General features: G+C 28.8%; 1 protein-coding gene and 3 non-coding genes across 4 annotated transcripts in view; 2 read left to right on the plus strand and 2 right to left on the minus strand.

Annotated features, from left to right (window-relative positions):
- Positions 1–4,853: 4,853 nt before the first annotated feature.
- Positions 4,854–17,566, minus strand: part of Bx (Beadex) — a 94,919-nt gene continuing 82,206 nt past the window's right edge. The window contains exons 3-5 of the mRNA XM_065510291.1: positions 12,592–12,905; positions 12,358–12,483; positions 4,854–6,855 (exon numbers count right to left, since the gene is read on the minus strand). Coding sequence (XP_065366363.1) covers positions 6,540–6,855; positions 12,358–12,483; positions 12,592–12,905 — 756 coding nt within the window. The 3' untranslated portion in view covers positions 4,854–6,539. The remainder of the gene's footprint in view (positions 6,856–12,357; positions 12,484–12,591; positions 12,906–17,566) is intronic.
- TRNAP-CGG (transfer RNA proline (anticodon CGG)) lies at positions 14,222–14,293 on the minus strand. Its single transcript has one exon. It is a non-coding gene; the product is annotated as a tRNA-Pro (tRNA).
- Positions 14,830–14,901, plus strand: TRNAT-CGU (transfer RNA threonine (anticodon CGU)). Its single transcript has one exon. It is a non-coding gene; the product is annotated as a tRNA-Thr (tRNA).
- TRNAT-CGU (transfer RNA threonine (anticodon CGU)) lies at positions 15,604–15,675 on the plus strand. Its single transcript has one exon. It is a non-coding gene; the product is annotated as a tRNA-Thr (tRNA).

Here is a 17,566-nt window from a genome sequence, read left to right on the forward strand (position 1 = left end):
GGGAGATTGTTAATTTGAAAATACATAAATAGGGAAAATTGCCGAAATAAGGATGATCGAATATAACACACATGCTTGTTTTGAAGTTTTAACTTGAAAATTATTTTATTCGAGCTATTTATTAATCGACAATTATTGATCGAATAATTTGTTATTCTAAACTTTTTTTCCTCGATTTTTCGAATAATTTTTATTCGAGTGAACCCTAGTCGATACTAGGGATGCCGAAATCCCGATCCCGAATCCCGGGATTTGTAAAAAACAATCCCAGGATTTTTCGGGATTAATAAATCCCGGAAAATTAAATTTTTAGAAATATTAATTTTCATATACAACTTGTTTATTAAATTTTATCACGATATTAATTATTATAAGACAAATCTGAAGGGGACCATGTATGGGGGCTAGGGACAAATGTAGCCCGGTTTCCGCAATGCTTTACAATATAAATTCTAGTACTTAGAACTTATTTTGTGGAAAATTGTATAAGAATTGCCGCATAATCAACATATTTATTACTGCTCAAATTTATTACTCAACAGAGAGTATTTGTGGAAAATTTTTCCCAACTGGCTCCTTTCCTTTGTGCCCTATCGTATTTTAAACAGACAGACGGAAATGTTTTGTTATAAAATAAAACAATACTTTTATATTTTATTTTATATTTTCAGTTTTGTTATGGATTCCTCACACTTATAAAGTTAACAATGCGGGTATGAATAAGAATATGAAATATCTTTTGTGTCAAATATATTTTAATTCAATGCATTAGTTTTTGCTTTGTTATATTTTTACTTAGTGTGTTAACGAAATACATAAATTTATTTTTAATGTGGAACTTAATGTTTTTTGACGTTTAATTAAAATCCCGAAGTCCCGAAAAATCATGGGATCCCGGGATTTACATTTCTAAAATCCCGAATCCCGGGATTTGTAAAACCCAGTCCCGTTTGGCATCCGTTACCCAAGAAAAATTTAGTTTTTTCATATCCCGGAAAATAAAAAGCATAAAATTATAAATATATAATACCCACCATATATCTGTTTATAAATAGCAAAAAATGGCATCCCTATTATTAAATGTCCTACTACATAATTTCAATTAAGTTTAATTGAAAATTAACCATAATTAAACTATAGCATACTTTAAGGTGCTTATTTAATTTGTTCAGTTTTGTTGTCCATAATTTTCTTGTTTATGAATTTCGCAATATTATTTTTTGTAAAACATAAATAGTAAAACGTTTTTGGTAATGAGATAAATAAGCACTTAATAAATAAATTCATAATTTCTAAATAAGAAACATATAAAAACAAGAGAACTCACCATTCACTTAACAACAGCAGCAGATAGTTGGAATTTGTTGCAATCTGTGATGAAATTTTTTCTTTTATTATTATTTTTACTTCATTATTTATAAACATCAGAGCAGATAGTTGGAATTTGTTGCAATCTGTGATGAAATTTTTTCTTTTATTATTATTTTTACTTCATTATTTATAAACATCAATATTAATTACACTTGCTACTTCAAAGGCTTAATAAAATCTAATTAGAATTTTAATAAATCAAAAAAAAAAAACTTGCTAATTACTTGATGGACACTTTTGTTGAGCCACCCACTTGCAATATGCCGGAGCCAGGGAAAATATTGTCAACATTGTTTTGAGTTTATTATATTGTTTATTAAGACTTTTTGTTAAAAAATAAATACAATTTTATTTATTCTTGATTTTATATTAAGAAACACAAAGGCACCCAACAACTATGGTGGCCACTTTTTTGCCAATAATTTTTCTCACTTTATAACTACGTTTCTGTCTGCATTTCATTCATTTTATTAACACAATTTTGTTATATTCACAATAATTAGTATATTTATTACACTTTTACATTTTAAACCATTTAAATTTTCACATTTAGATTAATTTTAGTATTTCACAATAAACACTCACTTGAAGCATAAAACAACAACTAAAAACAAAGTTGCACTTGTCATATTTATGTTTGTAGGGATGCCACAAAAGTTATATAAACTTCCCCATTATTTTTAGGAGTTGGAAATTTAGAGGTTTCTCCACATATCAAGACTGCTTTAATATATATCCGCACAATTTGAACAACCAAGCATTTCATGTCGAATGAATCATTCGAATCGAGAGAAGAACATTAACTACTCAATTTTATGTACATATATCAAAAAAAAAAACTAAAATTTTGTGAAAATAAGCGAATTTACTTAATTGTGAATAAATTCGAAAAGAATCCATCGATTTTTATGATCGATATCTCATTTTATTCCCATTACATGTTGCTTGGATAAAGCCAATAAATCTAAAAATTTTTTGTCGTTTTCGATCTTTCATGATTTTTTTTTAAACAAAAAAAAAAACTCTGCAATTTTCCCGTAAAATATATATTTTTTGCTTCAAATTGTTATTATAACTCCGAAAGTACTGAGCCGATTGAAACACAATATATAAACGGATTAAAGTTTATGTAAATTTCAACTTTTCTAAGTTTATTTTAAAAACATCGGACTAACCCTTTTGAGTTATCATTAATTATGTGGAGAAACATCTAAAAAAAATTACATTTTTTTTTTTAAAAAAAACCTCTTCATAGAATTAAAAATTTGGACCATATTTGAAGTCCTGGTTTAAAAAGCCTTTAAAATTTGTTCGATTTTGCTGCCTTGTGTAATCATTGATTTCACACAAATCGAATAAAATAAAGCTCCCGTAATGAACATTTTAAGAGCATTTATTGTAAGTCTCTCTCATATTTGTTAATGTACATATTAGTTATTTATGTTAATTAAGCCAATAATGGGTTTTAAGGACTATGAAAAACATAATTTTTAATATTTTTCCGTATACAGAAATGAGAAACAAACTATTTCGTCTTTAAGTACATACAAACATGCAAAAGCAATTAAATTGCCAAATGCTAAAAATGTCATTTTAAATACGGTCGAACCAATTTCAAAATTCATTTATTTAAATACAGGTTTAAAACAGCGTTGATGCTAAAACGCTGCTTACACCGCACATTTTTATATTGAATTTTATGCAATGTAATGGTGTTATCCCAGTCCTTTTGAGCATTTTTACATTTCAGATCTTGATTTTCATCATGTTGACAATCGGAAACACGCCTCCAATCTCTTAAATGATTATCTTCAACAGTATCGAATTAAATTTCTTTATTTGACAGTCTAATAAAATAATTACCAAACCAATTGAAAATACAATACACATTTGCTTTCAAATACCTAATAATAAATTAAAGAAATAATTTGACAACTCTAATTTTACACTAGTTTAATCAGACATTAATCCTTAATTAAACATAGCATACCTTAAGGATACAATTGAATTTGTTAACAACAAACAATTGCAATTTTCTCAATCATTTCCTTAAGAACATAAACTGTAGCTAGTTTTTTTTAGGAAATGAGAAAAATAATTGTATAATACCACAAATTATAAGAGAATAAAATTTATATAAAATTAGCATACAAATAATGGACCTCAAAAATTAAATTGAACTATACTATGATTTAACCAACTTTAAAACTAGAGATTTGTATAAGGATGCCATTTTATTAGTTGTATATTTAAGAAACCATGGGTTCTGTTGGGAATTAAAAATTTTCTTTTGATATTTTCCGGGAAATTAAAAAAAAATAAAAAAATTTCTGAGTTGTATCGAATTTCAAACATATTTGGTCAATTCAAAAAAAATCTGGATTTGGGGTTGACCGATTGGAGATTTTAAGTTTCTATTCTATAAGGAATTTTTGTATCCATACAATAAATGAATTAAATACAATTGGTCAGTTCACAAGGTCTCTTATCATGTCATTTTGCCATAATGTCCTAATATATCAAGACTCGGCAGCTCGTCTTAACCGACTCTTAGGCAATCGGCGCAGGTCTCTGCTGGTTGGTTACGATAACACAATAAACATGGCATACAGAGTAGTATGTATTATTTGAGGACATTTTTAGCTTGAAAAACAATAAAAACCATTGTGAAATATTAGTATATTATGACAATATGAGAGACCTTGTGAATTGACCAATTGTATTTAATTCATTTAGTGTATGGATACAAAAATACCTTATAGACTAGAAACGTAAAATCTCCAATCGGTCAACCCCATATCCTGAATTTCAGACGTAATTGACTTTTTTTCAATTTCTCCTCAAGGCACGAGGTAGTCTGCTATCCATGGCTATCAAACACAAACTAAATGACGGAGCTTTTTCAAATTTTGACAGGAGTCAATTGACCGTGGACAGGAACAGTATTGCCCTTTCGGTTAAGAATCGGGAAATTTAAAAAGACTTGTTGACCCACCCTTGTATATACATAAGTAGCAGTTTAAAGATATTGACAAATAAAATTTTTTTTTAGTTTAATTACTTTTAAAAATCAAGATGTAACCTAAAAACGTTATCTTAAGTGATGACAGATTAAAGTCAAAGTTTTTTACAAATTAACACTTTTAATACAGAAATATCAGTGACCACATATTTTAGTTTCCATGAGTGTTAACAAAGTTAAAGATGATTTAAGATTTTTTGGATTTTCACTGGCATAAAAATCATTATTTGATCCATATATCAGCAAATAATAATTTATGTTCCTTCCTTCATCTGGCTTATTTTTTATAAAACCAATTATTTCTTTCTGTGTATCACATTGTATGTGATGCCATATGTAATTTTCCGTTTTAACGGTATTGCCACACTAAACAAAGCAGTGCAAGGCTGGAAATACTTAATTCGCCTAGTTTAAACTTACCTTTTTTGAAATAACTCTTAAATAACAATAACAAAAATCATTTATTTTTTTCAATTTTCTAGTTTAAATTTTATTTATGTTAAATTTCTTCTTCATTTCCTTTTTTCATGTTTCAGTAATATTTTTCTTTCTTTTTTTGTATTTTTTATAATTTTTTTTGTTTTTAATTTATATTGTTTTTTAATATTTATATAGTAAGAATGTAATACAATATTTTGATTTGACAAGTATGTGTATGTAAGTTAAATTTATTAATACATTTATATTTATAAATATTTAATATTAATAACTTTGGTTGTTCTTTTTTTACTTTTGTATATATTTTTATTTGTTGTATTCTTTTTTTTAATATTTAAATGTAGTAAATTTTGTAGGTTTATTTTTTGTAATTTTTTAACTTAATTTAAGCAATTTAGTTTTTGAATAAATTTATTTATGATTTTTTACGGTTATTTGAAAAAATAAAATAGTACTGATAGAAAAATTTTAAAACAGAGAGTATAAAATTAAATAATTGTGTTACAAATAGGGGGTTTATTATCAAACATACATACACGCTTTCTTAACACATTCAATAACACTGAGGCTTGCAACACTGATTCTGCGGCACAGGATTTATAAGTCATAATTTCAATACAAATATTAATGAAGAACTCAGCCTATAAATGACTTCTAATTTCAATAAAAGTAATTCATAGGCATAAAGCTCTGCTCCATTATGTCATTTAACTAAATTGCATGCAAAAAGTTACACCGCAGATCAAAATGTTTGACGCCCTGTGCAATTTTAATCAAGCATCAATCAATCAGCCAATCAATCAATTACTAAATGTTTAAGAAAGTTTAAATTATATAAATTAGCCTCGTACTAAACTAAACTTAAGAAATAATCAACAATAAGATCGTTTTATTTTATTTTATAATATTTAGTTTACAGCTAATGTTTTTTTTATTCAAAGAACATTTTCAAATTTTCTAAAAAAAGAACCAAAAAATTAAAAAATAATAAAAAGTGATTTAAAAATATTTGAGCAAAAATGTTTTACTGCCAAACGCAGTTAGTAATAATTTTTTGTTAAAATTGTTTTCTTTAAAAAAATTCAAACTATTTACAGTGGTTTTTGTCTTAATAAAATTATCAGAAAATATTGTTGTTTGTTTTGCTAAAATAACTTAAAAATTTAAATAAACATTTACAAGTCTTTTATTTTATATTTAACAGAATATAACAAAACTTAATTTACATAATTAGTTTATTATTATTACTTTTCATTTAAAAACTGTACAGAAAAACACACAAAAATTATAAAAATAATTTACAAATTATCGGTGGGGGATGACTTTAAAATTGGAAAGTTTTTCTTTTTTTTCTTCAAGTATTTTTTGGCACAATTGTTTGTTTTTTTAGTTTTTAATTGAATTCAACTAAAACAATTAAAAAAATATAAAAATATTGTCCCAAAGTGTTTTAAAAAAATATATAATTCAAAGAATATTTCAACTAAAGAATCACAAAATAACACATTTTTTTTACAAGTGTTTTTTAAAAAAAATGAAGCCATTTTTAACATATTCAGATTTTATAATAATTTTGGCTTAATCTTCGTTCGCTTGGTGCCACACTTGTTTAGAGTGCCGTCAGTTTTCTTTAAAATTTTCTTTGGTAATTACCACTGTTCAACCAAAAATGCCTTCTATGATAATTGGCCATTTGCATAGTTGTATTTTAGCTTGAGGCCCCCAAAGAATTCTTCATATGAGCTCCGGCCCCAGCGCCAAAGGGTGAATTGCTGCCCGGTCCAGTCTGAGGTCCATTGTTATTGTGATCGCCCGGTGTTCTAGGACTATTGCCGCCGGCACCCATCATGCTTTGGGCATTGTTAGAGCCAGCATTGCCATTGGGCGTATCCTGGGCAATTGAGTTGGCATGACGTTTCAACATGGGATGATTGGCCATGGAGGCGAATACCAAACGCTCCTCATAGTCATATTCACATAAAATCTTATTTTCACACAAATAGAAACGGTCACCCACACAGAATCTGTAAAAGAGAGAGAGAAAAAAAAACACATGAAACATCAGTAAAAAAAACCTTAAAACAGTATTTAAAAATTCTTAAATTTCCGGCTGCCGGAAGCACTTCGATTTTCCAACCAAATGCATTTGTATCAAAAAAAATGTAACATTTTTTAATTTACTTTAAAACAAAAACAAAACATGTAAAAAATACCAACAAGCAAGCACATCAAGAAAAATGTCCACCTTCTTTGTTTTTATGCAGAGAAAAAATTTACATATTTGTGATTTATGTTGAAAAGGAAGTTAACAGCAGCAGAGACAGTTTGTGATGAAGGTTCATGGCATAAAAAAATGTCACATTTAGTTACATATTTTTCTTTCATTCATAACTTTGTTTTGATAAACAAAACAACAACAAACATTGTAGTTCTTTTGGTGCAGTGTAAAGAGCACGTAAAAAAATGGCGCTGCAGTTAGGGTTTCCCTATTTAGTTGTTAGAAAACTAGGGTAGTCAGCACTACTATTTCGTTTAGTAGAGTTAATCAATCAGTAACCCCCTGTCTATACTTGACAAATATTTATCGTAACAATTAATGACGTTTGTTGTCAAGACAAAGTTGTCTGAGCAAAAGCACTAACAATTTTATCATAACGAAGCAATAATACTAATAAATGACCACTACAGCTGATAATTTTTTATATTGACAACAATTTTGACGTTTATCATGACAAAAATGTATCTGGTATAGAAATAGGGTAAATTTTAGGATAGATGTGGGCATCATTAACGAAATTTTAAATCTCAAGTTAGTGACAGTTATTGTAGTATAACAAAATTGTTACAAATACAATATTAATTTGTTCATATCGTCCACATGTTGCAATACCTGTTAAAAAGTATTTGGAATGAAGTGGTTGGGAAGTTTTGCCTCACCCGCTTTATAGTCCAGAGCGTACCCCGTCCATACCCTATATATATATATATATTGAGACTAGGTTCACACACGTCAAGTTTACTTGAGCAAGTCTTGAGTTTATAGAAGAGAGAAGAAGAAATGGAGGATAATCTTTCCCATCTCCTCTCCTCTCTCGTCTGCAAAATCATGAAAACGTGGCGTGTGTGAGCCAGCACTAAGCATTACTATGAGACCAATATTGTAAAAATTGGATAAGCGATTACAAAGTTAAATACAATTGAAATTAAGCGATTTTACACCATTCTTATATAAAATTTTAATGAACCTCGTTAAGATACAAATTCTGTATAACCATCAAGAAACTGTGTTCCAAGTTTGAACAAATTTGGAAAGCGTAAGGTCCGATGCCTTGTTTATACTTCCTCCTTTGTCGAAGAATTAAATGGAGTAGTAATTAAAATTGTTAGTAAATGAATGTTGGAAATACCGCTCATATCACCTCACTGTTATTAGAGCATTTCAATTATGAAATTTTGTTTATACTCCTTTTAAGTTTCAAATTCTTATTAAAATAAACATTTAATAAAAATGAAATTTTAATTAAACTTGTGCTTTACTTTGTTTATCTTAATCCTTGACTTAACTATTAAATTAATAGATTTTTAAACTTAAAATTCCTCCCAATTTATATTTGTTAACTGACTTTCAACCTTAAATCCTTTATATTTACATAAGCTTTCTGTTGCATGTAAAACGAAATGTTACAAAATTTCATTTTATTATTATTCTTTTAAAAAAAATTGTACAATATTCCATGCAAAGAACTAATTAAAAATGCATTTTTAACTGCATTTAATATGCATGCATATTGTATAAGATATTGTTTGTGGCAATATTGAAAAAAAAGCGGCAAAAATAAAACCAAAGGAATTGCCCAAATATAATGGAAACTTCAGCTGGATATTGGGACCTATCTGGTGGCCTTAAGCTAACCAATATGTATAAAAATAAAAAACCGTGAATTTTTCATATTGAAAATGCAAATAAATATGGCGTTCATTGTATTGTTGAACTAATCAATTTTTAAAAAATTAATTCAATTGCCAAAAACTCATTCAGGCTTACATGTGTTCACCTAGCAGGGGAAAGAGAGTGGAATTTTTTTTATTCGTCCTGTCATAAGTCTGCAGATTTTTAAACTGAATGGCTAGCAGGACTAAATGATTTATATGTTTGAGTGAAAATATGTATGATGGTGTATATTGAAATATGTCGAGCGGAAATGTGACGTTTGTGTTTATTATTTCCACTGTCAACTGTAGGCAAAAATAGCAAAAAAGAAAGAAAAATTGGTTATAAGCAACAGACCCGTATTTTTTCATTATTTTATTGTTTCTTTTTTTATTAGCAATTTCTGTCGTTTTGTGGAGTTTTGCATAATTTCCTGTTGATGTTGTCCCTTGTCGTCAACGTCATCGTCAACATCATCATCATCAGCATCTCCGTCATTGATATCGAAGGCAAGTAGCAAGTGTTGATAGGAAATTTCTGTAACTGTTTTTGTCTACCGCGTTGCCAGTTAAAAAAAGTGTTACAAGTGAAGTTGGCAAGCAGTAGCAGTTGAAGTAAAACGGAAGCACCCGCATTTTGTATGCCGCAAAGCAATTTTTACATGTGGTTGGTCTCTTGTTTTACACCACATTTTACGCAAAAATATTTCCTTTTTTCAGCTCTTAACCTCCCCTCCCAAACCCATGTTTATTTACAGTATTTATTTGGTGGTATTGTTGTCCTGAATTGTTGATCTTTTGTATTTTTTCTTATTTTTTTTTGGGGATTTTCTGTCAATAGAACTATGTAGATTTTTTAGCTACTTTTTACTACTATCAATTTCCCCATAAGGCACAGGTGCTGCTGCTCATATTAACTTTTTTCCAAGAGTTTTAAAATGTTTTATACAGAGTAAAATTTTGTTTTTTTGGTTTTGAAAGATAAACATTGCTATGTTTTTTGTTCGTATTTTTATTATTGTTTGTGTTGCAGTTTATATCCTGGATTTTGTTGTAAAGTTAAAAGTTTTGTGAGCATTTATTTTTGTTATTTGTAAAAAATCATGCAGCAACATGCATAAATCATGATAGTCAAAAATAACAATTGAAATCCTTTTGTAAGTCATGGAAAAGCTGATGTTTTTTGTTGTTGTTTATACTTAAATATTCAATTTATTTGGCTTAAGAGTTTGTTAAATGTCAGTGGCAATTTGTTTAAATATGGCTAGATGTTTTTCTGTTTGAAAGACAAAATTTAATTTTTAGTAATACTCTATAATCAATTTGCTATAATGACAGTATATTATTACAAAGAGTTCGGGTCTGATCAATTATGCATACCAGCGAGCAGTAGTTTCTCTAGGATCAGTCCATAATGGTTTGTGTACATTGAGCTAACGATTTCATCGTCTCTGAACGCCTTAATTACATCAACCAAAAGAAGGTAGTCTGGTACGGCTTTAATGATTTCACCGATTACATCGTCAGTGATCTAAAGATATATATTTTACATAGGAAGTTTGGAGATAATAATTCGAGCTGCTCGACTATTCGAATTTCCCAGATTAAGCAGCGAGACTTAGAGTAGAGCGTAATGTCATCCGAAGTACCAACCTTGATGACTCTAGGATCATCAAACTGAATCGCTGAATGAGGACAAGCAGTAAAACGATTAAAATCATTTGAAAAACTATAGCTTGGATTCAGGAGTTGGCAACATGTGTTCAGTGTCTCTCTAACCCAACGAAGAAGGATGACAGGATCGCAATTAATTCCGGAACGATCTCGAATCATAGTGCAAGTTCTGAGAAGCTGTCACCACTCGCATCATTCGTGCTGGTCGACTATGCGAATTTCCCAGTAGAAGCAGCGAGATTTGCTGTAGAGCCTAATGACATTCAAACGTTTGATGAGAACAGGAGGGAAAAATATTTAGATTATTTGATCTTGGAAATATATGGTCCACACTACAGTTTCTCTCTATTCCAACGAAGAAGGATACTTGATTATGAATCCAAGTTCCAGTTCTTCAAATAATCTACACATTTTTTCCTCCTGTTCTCATCAAACGTTTGAATGTCACTAGGCTCTACAACAATATGTGGTCTACAGTTCAGTAATGCCATATCCGATTCTGATTCTTGTTTGCCTACTGCTGACTTTTCATGAGGCACCCTGAAATGAACTGCAGTTCACAAACTTCCTGCCTCGGACACAGATAATGTTGAAATTCCTTGGGGATCGATCAGTTAAGTATCTTATAATGGTTCTTAAGAGAAATAATAGTACAGACCGATATCCACCCTGTCTATTGTGGCTCTTCTCCTTCCCTAGTTTACCTTTTACATACCACCAGCTCGTCACCAAATACACAGTATCACCACATTAACCGCCAGTTCCACTCAGATCTCACAGGTCTGACAAGACTTCCTCCTGGGAGTTTCTAGTTTCAACATCATACAGTTGGGGACATTCCTGTCTGGAAAAATATTCGTGTATACAGGAAGGTTATTTGTGTATTCGAGGAGAACATACAGAGGTATTTACAAGATCTTTTGGATTGGAGTGCATATACCTCAGCTTTGAATAACATTCATAGAGACGCGGTGGCAAGATACCGCATGAATCCCGGAATTGGAGGTCGCCATAGCAGACACAGAGAACCTGCCCAGAAAAACAAAATGCCTTCTGGTCCTCCATAAATCCTTCCGTCCCCAATTTTTACCTAGCTCAGGGCATAAAATCACCCACATATTCAACTTCACTTCTTCCAATGGATTTATGGATTAAACTAGTAGAAGTTCCACAATACCTTTGCCTAGACCACAATGCAGAATCCTCGTATTAGAAAAGTGTATAGTTTTAGCTGTTATAACAACAATAACACTAAAGTTACCATTACAATTGTTTTATTGTTGAAATATTTAAAAAAAACACCTAGAGATTCAGTTAAGAATCTTAAATACACATAAAAATAAATTTATAATCCTTTAACATTAATAAAAATGTACTTTCTTATAATTCACACCCTTTTTAAAACAAAAAACTAACAAAATTCCCAATACCCAAATTTACAACAACAAAGGGTGGGAAAGAGCAGCAAATAACGGGTTTTCTTAACTAAAAACAACAAAAACAAATATGTAAACAAAGTAAATATAAAAGTGATGCCAATTGCTAACATTTTATGTATTTTGGCTGGGCACTCCACAGCATATGAAGGGGCAAATGAAAAAATATAGAATAAACCAATAAAATTTTTATTTAAAGTGTCGTTTGGGGTATTAACCCAAAATGTAACAAAGTAAGTAAGAGATTGTAAAATGATTTTTTCTGTAACTTTTGGTAAATAAAGAAATGTCTAAAACCCTTTTTGACACAAAAGAACAATAAAGAAGAAAAGCTTGTTGCTTATAGGCCATAAAAATACATAAAACATGATTTGTTTAGAATATTAGCGTATTTTAGCAATACAATAACTTAACAATAATTGTCTGCTAGGGTACAATTATTGCTAACAAAATACAAATTATTTACAAAATTTATTGAATTCTTACCTGTGATTACATTGTTGACAGGCAAAACATTCTAAATGATAGACATTTGTGCGGGCACGCATAACCATTTCAAATGCCGGAATGACTTTACTGCAAGCAGCACAATAACCTGTATTACCAAATAGCCTATAAAATAAAAATAACAAAAAATAAATAAATATATTAATATTTTATAGTTACATTAATATTTCAAATAAATATTTTTGTTTTACAAAATATAGGTACTTAATTTACCTTAAATAATCTCTTTTGCATAGCATTAGATTGCCTTTAGTGTACAGCGTTGAGCCCACCTCACCCAGGCGGCAGTCACAACAGCCACATTTAAGACAATCCTCATGCCACAGCATATCCAAAGCTCTTAATAAATAACGATCCTGAATGTGTTTGCCACAGCCGGCACATAATTGGCTGCCATTGTTGTTGTTATTATTGGCCGCCGCTGTTATACTACTGCCATTGGCGTTGTTTGTATTGTTGCTGGTGGAATTTTGTAAATTATTTGGACCCACATTGGGTTCGGTTTTTGTTATATCCATAGTCATCATCTGAAATGGGAGAGAAAGAGATTTGGAAAATTAGTTTTATTGAACAAATATTACTTTTAAAAATCCTATGAATTAAATTAAATTTGAAATCTAAATGTACTGAATTATTTGTGGTAGAGAAAACTGCAAAATTTCAAGCCGGAATATCAATTTAGGGTACTTCTCCAGATTTATTAAGAAAAATATATATTTATATCTAGTTTGCTTTAATATCTGCTATAATTGTATAGTTTTAATTTGCCTAAGGGGTTCAAATTAAGTTTTTTTATCATTAGCTTGTTAATTGTTTAGTTTTTCCCATATTCAGTATCAAATATGGCAGCTCTAATGTAAAACAAAACTTGGTAGCACTTTTTTGACGTCAACAACTAGAGAACAATTTTAAGCAATGCCACATTAATTAAATAAGATATTGGCGATTCTTGCTGTAAAATAATTTTTAATGATTTTGAGCAAATTAAGTAAAATTTAAAAAAATATATATATTTTTATACAAAAATAATAACTAGAAATGTTTAAAAAAGTTTTTTTTTTTTTTTTTTAATTATTAGTTTTAATTAAAACTAAGCTAAAGAAAACTCTTACAAATCTGTTTTAAATGATAATGAAACATCACGTAAATGCAAAATAATGAAAAATGTAAAAACTTTTTCTTCCTTCTTACAAAGAAAACTAGTAACAAACAATATCTCGTAAACATAAACGACTAGCCAAACGTTTGGCCAAACTTTTACATAACATTTACTTGAAAAAAAATATTGAAAAAATCTAGCAAAAAGGATAAAGACGTGTATGACCAAGCAACCAACCACTCACTGTAAACAACATCAGGGGTTAGTAGTTAAAACTAACATAAAAACATTGAAACAAATCGCAGCCACCAACAAAAAAAAAAAACTTTAGGAAGAAAATAAAAAAGGAGAAAAAAAATAAACGATCCTTTATAAAAATAAATGAATTATTAGCTGTAAGCATCAGTTGTTACTTTATGTAACAAAAAGAACAACTTTAAGACTAAAAAAAACAATTCAAATTTTAAGTCTCAGTAGAGTTGAAAATTACACTGGCACGATATAAAAAGGGTTGACAAAAATTTTTATTTTTAAGCAATAAAATCTGATGAAAACTATTAAAAGACTGACCCCCATAATCATAATCAATTTTAAATTTTATCAAATGTTTATAAAAGAAAAATTCTCAAAAAATTTGCCTGTACAAATTTATTTTTTATTTTTTTATTATTTAAAATTCATATTTTCATTAAAGAAAGTTTTACTAAAAAAGATAACTGCGGAATTGAGCATTCCACACAACTTGGGCTCGTCCGGGAATTGAACCCGGGACCTCTCGCACCCGAAGCGAGAATCATACCCCTAGACCAACGAGCCGGTATTTTCACGGCTGGCTAATTCTGTTTATCAATATCACACAACAACAACAAGCCATAAAAACAACAAAAACACCACCAAGAACACATATAAAAAAGAAAGGAAATAAACAACAACAATACAATACTTATAAAATGAGTCAACTAATTCTATAAGGCATGCTCCCTTTAAGAGAGAGAGAGTAAGCAAAACAAATGCAAGGCTAAAGTGAGTAAGCAAATATGTCTATTTTTAGAATTATGAAAACACACACTCAACAACAACAAAACCTATACTGTTTAAATAGCAACAACAACAAAAGAGAAAGCCAACAAGTACTTGAAAATAAATAAAAATTGTTTTTGTGTTGCTAAAAATAAACCTAAAAAAAGAAAAACGATATTCTGCCATAAAAAATAAGCAACAACATAAATGATTAGGCAAACAAAAAGAAAGAACTTTTGTTAGAACATAATTCTTATAGTTTTGAGTAGATATTTTTGATGACGTTCTATGGTCACATACTTTTATTTGATTTTTGTCCAGCGGCCTTTGGCGCCCTTTTAGCTCAGTGGTAGAGCACTGGTCTCGTAAACCAGGGGTCGTGAGTTCAAACCTCACAGAGGGCAAATCGGAATTTTTTTTTTGTTTATTTATTTTTTTAAATATGTATTTAAATTGTTTTAATTTATAAATAAGTAAAATTATTTTTAAATACAAATAATTCAGAATAAATTTATAAATAAATTTAAATTCCCTTTTTTATGCAAAATACTGTTATACAAAGGAAATAGAAAAAGGTATAGAAAATAAGTTTAAACAAAAATTTTCTATAGAAAATGATGTTATACATAAGATTTGCTATAGAAAATACTGTTATATACAAGATTTTCTATAGAAAATACTGTTATACACTGTTATAAATAAGATTTTCTATATAAAATAAACAAGATTTGCTATAGAAAATACTGTTATACACAAGATTTTTTATAGATAGGACTGTTATACACAAGATTTTCTATAGAAACTACTGTTATACACTGTTATAAATAAGATTTTCTATAGAAAATACTGTAATTCACAAGATTTTCTATAGAAAATCCAGCTATACACAAGATTTTCTATAGAAAATCCAGCTATACACAAGATTTTCTATAGAAAATACAGCTATACACAAGATTTTCTATAGAAAATACAGTTATATACAAGATTTTCTATAGAAAATACAATTATACACAAAATTTTCCATAGAAAATACAGTTAAACACAAGATTTTCTATAGAAAACACTGTTAAACAAAAGAATGTGTTTTTTGTCCAGTGGCCTTTGGCGCCCTTTTAGCTCAGTGGTAGAGCACTGGTCTCGTAAACCAGGGGTCGTGAGTTCAAACCTCACAGAGGGCAAAGCGAGAGTTTTTTTTTATTTAATTTTTTATTAAACATTTAAATTGTTTTTATTTATAAATAAGTAAAATTATTATTTAATACAACTATAATTAAGTATAAACTTGGCAATAGAAAATTCTGTTATACACAAATTTATATTGAACAGCTAAATATTCTAACTCTATAGGAATTTAGAAATGAAATATTGAAATTGGTTTCAAATTATCAAATGAATCGTGGTACTTTTGAATATAAAATAGTAAATATACCATTAAAAATATTAATTACTTAAGAAAATTAAGATTATAAGCTAAATTGTAGCATTTTTTGTGCAGTTTTATATTACACGGCAGACATTTTTTTTTATTTTTTTTTCAGCTATGATATAATGAAATTCTATGCCTATAAATTACTTGAATTGACTCTGGTAAACACTTAAGGCCTGTTTCACGATGTCGAAAGAAAAATGATTCGAACAAATTTGTATGAAAACTATTCGAAAGAATTTTAAAATCTGAGTGTTTTTCATACAATTTTCACAAAAATTTTGGACTCATTTCTCTTTCGACATCGTGGAACAGGCAATTAGTTTCGGAGATATTCAGAAAATTTGGCGAATGTTCATCCAAAATTCATAAAAAATCGAAAATAAAGTTAGATATGTATATTATGAATAAAATAAGCCATATTTTATTAAATTCGATACATAAATGATGATAAATTCACAATTTACGGATTTCAATATGGCAACCACAGATTATAACATGTGTGGCAACATCAACATGAGATTAATGTGGCAACAAAGCTCATAAAAATGTTGCCAATTTTTCTTTAAACAAAACGCGTAAAATCTCCATAAACAAACAAATTTAATATTTTGCTTTAAATTGAGTATCCAACCATCTTTTTACATATATTCACCAAAAATTTATATTTTTTAACTAGTTTATAATATGCAAATTATTAAATGGTCATACATAAATTACAATTTCTAACAATTCATTACATTTTGTCACAAATAAAACGAAACCAACACAAACTAAATTTTTATCAATAGAACAAAATACTAGTTTTGAAAAATTGTTTAGTATGAATGGCCGCAGAGAACAAACAATTTCAACTCATCCATTCATTTATAAGGCAATGAGTGGCCAAACAACAAGCTAGCAGCAACTAGTAGTAGTAGTAATATTACACGCGGTTTTCAATAACACATTCAATTTGCATAAATTGATTTGATTGAATTTTTATGAAGAGTCTGTTGCACACATTTCTGCACACAAACATGAGCTGTTACATACAGTGGCACTTTCTAAATTGCAAATTTGTGACAGAATTGAAAATTTAATTGAAAAAACTCGCTATTATAGGGTGTGAAAAGAAGTGATGTAAAGTTTTTTTATATAAATAATATAGAATTATATTACAACAAAGCAATATATTTCTGAAATACAAACATTCTAACCTAATATTAATTATAAATTAAACTATAGACTTTATTAGAGGTAATATTTCAAAGTGTAAAAATAATGTATGTATTTATATTTAACATCTCTTGTTCAAAACCCTGCTAATTTCTAAACCGCATTGACCAGACACACTGCATAAATATGTTTCCTACCAACAAAGTAATTTTTGATTTTTTTTTTTGAAAATAAATGAATATTTATTTATTCAAAACTTCATAATTGCATTTCCAGCACTCAGCCGGAAGATGCTTATCAAACATAGTTGGCCACATAATAGTTTTTAAGCCACTCTAATAGTATTTTCTTTACAAATTACTACTTTTACCCCAAAAAAGAAAAATAAAACTAATTATTGCTCATAATCTCTAAAAACAGGCAGTCACAGCCAGCCAGCTTTGCCCACAAATTTTAACACCAATGCAATTTTCCAAAAGTATTAT

The sequence above is a fragment of the Calliphora vicina genome, chromosome 4 (assembly GCF_958450345.1).
Source record: "Calliphora vicina chromosome 4, idCalVici1.1, whole genome shotgun sequence".
NCBI classification, from domain to species: Eukaryota; Metazoa; Arthropoda; class Insecta; order Diptera; family Calliphoridae; genus Calliphora; species Calliphora vicina.